Below are 4,600 nucleotides of genomic sequence, written 5' to 3'. Positions count from 1 at the left end.
GAAGCTTTGTACCTAACATTCCATAGAACAGATATTTCTTCTGGAGTTAACGAACCATGTGAATCAAAAATGTTACAGTCGTTTTCTTTACCTCGCTTCATTATTTTATTTAATCCAATTTCGAATTAATTTTATGCCAACAAAACGAGATCCTCCCCCATGACAGCCAGAAGTGGACTAAATTTTTTGATCGACAATTCAAATGCAGAATATTTTATTTTTCGTCTTTACTGGAATCGGAAGACAATAGCAATTTGAAGAAAATATTGGAATGTTTACTCTCCGGCTTGGGTGGGGACAGAGTGGGGGAAGCGCTCGAGCGGCGAGATAAAAAAATTGAGGGGAAGTTCGACACTAACCAATATGCCTCTAACCAGAGTCCACTGTACTTGGATACAACCAACGAGCCGCTCCTCGGTACACTATCAAGCCGCCGGATCACTTCAATCATTATATTTCCATCTACTTCGTAAGTTTCATAGATGACCAAATACGAAGTCCACAACCACTCAATCGTCTTTCTCTTTTTTTCCAGAAAAAACTTCGAAAAACGCAATGGAAATATGCATAGATTCCCTACGATCTGCCCAGAACGCGATCCGAGGTGGCGCCACACGACTGGAAGTCTGCTCATCTCTTTCCGAAGGTGGGCTGACTCCCACCCCAGGATTACTTCACGTAATCAAATCTTGCAATTCGAAAATTCCGCTTTATTGCATGATACGCATAAAATCTGGTAACTTTATCTACACAAGAGAAGAAATGGATGCAATGATCTTCGACGTCAAAATTCTAAGCCAAAGTGGTGCAGATGGATTTGTTTTCGGAGCGTTAACGGAAAACTATCAAATTCACAAAAATTTCTGCAGAGAAATAATTTCGGCGGTTGCGCCGAAGAAAGTGACGTTCCACCGGGCATTCGATGAGGTTCAAGAGCCTCTTGAAGCTCTAGAAGATGTAATAAGCCTTGGTTTCGAAAGAATTTTAACTTCAGGACAGAAGAATACAGCTATGGAGGGGTTAGAGTTGATTAAAAGACTCGTAAAAATTGCAGGAGATCGGATTATTTTGATGCTGGGAAGCGGTATCAATCCAGACAATATCTCCGAAATTAAGCAGACATCGGAAGCTAAAGAGTTTCATGCGTCTGCCAAAGTTAAGGTTGCCGAGACGCAAACAGCAAATAAAGTTAAAATGGCAGATACAGAGAGTTTTCTCTTTGTAGCGAGTGAAGATTTGGTGAGGAAGATGATTGACGCTATCAATAAAGCGTGATTACTTACACTTTTCAATTGAATTTGTCGTGGGAACTCAATAAATTTCTGGGCAATTTGCTGTGAAATCGTTTTTGCTTTTCGGAAGTAAATTGCTAATTTATAAGTAACAATAATTATACTCATTGGTAAAAAATGCAATTGTCCACTTGTTTCATTAATATCAAGTATATAATTGTATTGTAATTAATAAAAGGAATAAATGGAAACGAAAAATGAACAGAATAAATGAATCAACATAAATTGGACATTTATTTACGGAAAATCCTCACGCAACAAACCCCTAGACAGAATGAGATTCACAGGGGGGAGGGTTGAAATATCTGTCTTATTTATCCTGGTACTGCTTGGTTTTTCACCGCCTTTACATTTATCACATCATTCCCCTCTCTCCAAATTATTTCAATTTTGTTTATTCCCTAGGGGGATAAAATGCTAAAAAATTAAATTATGTTCTAAAATATGAGTTGTAAAATTTTTTAATTATCACCAATCTTCACTACGTCTCTGATACTATTCCATCAGTAAAAGATCCGTGATCATCGCCAGGCTTTTTCTTTGTTTTCTAGGCTCTAGCCCATCTCCCTCTTCCATGAACCATAATGTTGTAGACTCATTGAAAAGCTTATTAAATAAGCTTCAAAATGACACCTGACTCATCCAATTCTGATCATTTTTCATTTAGTTATGACACTTTTAGGCTGAAAATGAATTTTTACGTTTTACTTCAAAAATTAACTTTGGCTGGAGTTTTTGATTCTTCCAAGTGGACTAGACCAGAATATCAATATATCATTTTGAAGAGCATTTATCAGTCTTTGAAATGGTGCATGATAAAAATCCCATTTGATAGAATTTCCATTGAGTTATTGCAGATTGTTTTCATTTTTTACGTTATGTCACACTCAAAAAATGACACTTTTTGCCATTTATCGATTCTTTTGAGTTGACCAATGGGAACAAGTCACACATCAATTTGTAGGTCTTATCGAGATCTTCAAAATGATACCTCATATTAACCATTCCATCCATTTGATTAATCGCTATATATATATATATATATATATATATATATATATATATATATATNCCAAGTGGACTAGACCAGAATATCAATATATCATTTTGAAGAGCATTTATCAGTCTTTGAAATGGTGCATGATAAAAATCCCATTTGATAGAATTTCCATTGAGTTATTGCAGATTGTTTTCATTTTTTACGTTATGTCACACTCAAAAAATGACACTTTTTGCCATTTATCGATTCTTTTGAGTTGACCAATGGGAACAAGTCACACATCAATTTGTAGGTCTTATCGAGATCTTCAAAATGATACCTCATATTAACCATTCCATCCATTTGATTAATCGCTATATATATATATATATATATATATATATATATATATACGGTAATTTGGCGATTTTAGCATGTCACGTTTTGAAAATTTCCATGTTTTTCCTCATAACAGAGAGATTTGTTCGATTTATATTCGAATCGGTTTTTGCCATTTATAGAGGCTTTAGGCTTGACGTATTTTGAGAAAAATCGGTTTCAAAGTCGGTCAAAAAATGAGTATTAGGATCGATTTGAGGATTCGATTTGAGGATCGTTATCCTTCGTGAAGTTGTCAGAAGAAAAAGGGTCAGTTCTATTTGAAATTTGTATATGATGAAAGAATAATCAGGTTATGATGAATTTGAATATTTTTGATCAATGGTTTGTTCTAGCTTACTAGAGTGGTAAAAGGGATGTGTAATAAGACAGTGAGTAGAACCTTAGAGTGAACGCCGATAGGCCTCAATATCTTCACAAGGAATGAAATTGATTGTATCATGAAGATTTCTTCAGGAACAATAATGGTTTTAAAAAAAAATTAGTTCTATGTTTCAATTTGCTAACTTACAACAATACATTATTGAGTATTAGTGAATGCAAACAATTCATTAATTCCAATTAGTGAATTGGAACTAACTGGAATTTGGAATTAGGAGATAATTTTTTCAAGTTGTGTTAATAGAATAAAATGAATTACTGATGTAAAGTAATAAATAATATAGTAAAAAAGTGAGAGTAAAAGAGTGAAAAAAGTATCAGTACTAAAATCACGCAATTTAGCTAGCGCGCGCGAAGCGCGCGTCCCGCCTAGCTAATGGAAAAAAACTACCTTTTTTAGTGAACATTGAAAAATGTTATTTTTCAAGGTCATACATGACACTCTTAAGAATATCCAAGTACCGTTCACAATTTCGTACTGTAATTTAGCAGGAAAATAGCGTGGAAACGTGAAAAAAAGCGTGGATAATCAGCGTTATTCAAATTAAATTTCGCAAAAAATGCCTTTTTCAAACATTCCTTTCCTATCAATCAATTATGAACATGGCTTCAACTTCCGGAGACTATCATTTTTTAGATGAAATCAATTTTTGATGAAATTCTGAACATGGAATTTTTTTTACGACTTATATAATCGCGCCGCGATTATTCGAAGGGGAGCGTTTGTCTGAAGATTCGCCACCTTGTCATTATCTTGGAATGGATCAATAATTTGACGAGTCCACTCGCTAGCCAGTTCTAATTTTTCTAATCTCATCATGATAAATTGAATAGAATATTGTACTCTTCATTTATGGATAGAATTTGTTTTAGTATAATTATTGAATTCTTAATTTTGAAGATTCTTATCTCTTAAAGATAAATAAATTAATCTAACAATTCACGGTTTTAATTGTTACATGATTATATTCTAGTTTTTGATTAATAGGTGCCGTCTCTTCATTTCCATTTNATGTAACGCCTCTGACCAATCCGGATTTGATCAGGGCGAATTGACCTGAACTTGATCAAGCCCAACTCATACGAACAGGATGACCTGTTCACCGGTATCAATAATAATTTTTCGTCATTCAGGCCCATTAGGTAGCGCCTACTATAGCTGTCTTGAGGGAAGCTAAATGGCGTTTAACAGACCAGGTTCGTTAAACGAAGCACAGGTATGGTTAACTCGAGTTAGCAGCCCTAGGACAATAAAAACATACAGTTTCTAGATGGGCAACCCACAAAACCTTCGTAGGAATACAACATGAAGTGTGCGGTTATCGCTGTCACTTGCTTGAAAACTCGGCGGATCGTTCACCACTAATACGATGCGCCACCGTCATTGCCGATGACATCAGGAGTTGTTATTCCGTTGCTAGGGAGTCAGTCGTAACTTGAGGGTTATATTGTCAAAATATTAGTTTAATAAAGAGATTATATTCACTTTCTCGTTATATATCTATTTTGAATAGATTATATATATATTTCTATTAAAATGTGATGAAAA

General features: G+C 34.7%; 1 protein-coding gene across 1 annotated transcript; it reads left to right on the top strand.

Annotated features, from left to right (window-relative positions):
• The first annotated feature begins 359 nt into the window (after positions 1–359).
• Positions 360–1,491, top strand: LOC107042105 (copper homeostasis protein cutC homolog). Its single transcript, XM_015262984.1, has 2 exons — positions 360–469; positions 536–1,491. The coding sequence occupies exons 1-2, from the start codon at positions 364–366 to the stop codon at positions 1,273–1,275; spliced, it is 846 nt and encodes a 281-aa protein (XP_015118470.1). The 5' UTR covers positions 360–363; the 3' UTR covers positions 1,276–1,491.
• The last annotated feature ends 3,109 nt before the right edge of the window (positions 1,492–4,600 follow it).

Source organism: Diachasma alloeum, unplaced genomic scaffold (assembly GCF_001412515.2).
Source record: "Diachasma alloeum isolate Michigan unplaced genomic scaffold, Dall2.0 Dall_scaffold_00418, whole genome shotgun sequence".
NCBI lineage: Eukaryota > Metazoa > Arthropoda > Insecta > Hymenoptera > Braconidae > Diachasma > Diachasma alloeum.
Note: the sequence above shows the minus strand (reverse complement) of the source record. Positions and strands in the feature narration are given on the sequence as shown.

Bases quoted from the DNA above. Each gene is read 5' to 3' on its own strand.
- LOC107042105 (XM_015262984.1), top strand. From the start codon at position 364: ATGCCTCTAACCAGAGTCCACTGTACTTGGATACAACCAACGAGCCGC. The intron at 470-535 runs GTAAGTTTCATA...CTTTTTTTCCAG, and splicing joins ATTATATTTCCATCTACTTC to AAAAAACTTCGAAAAACGCA.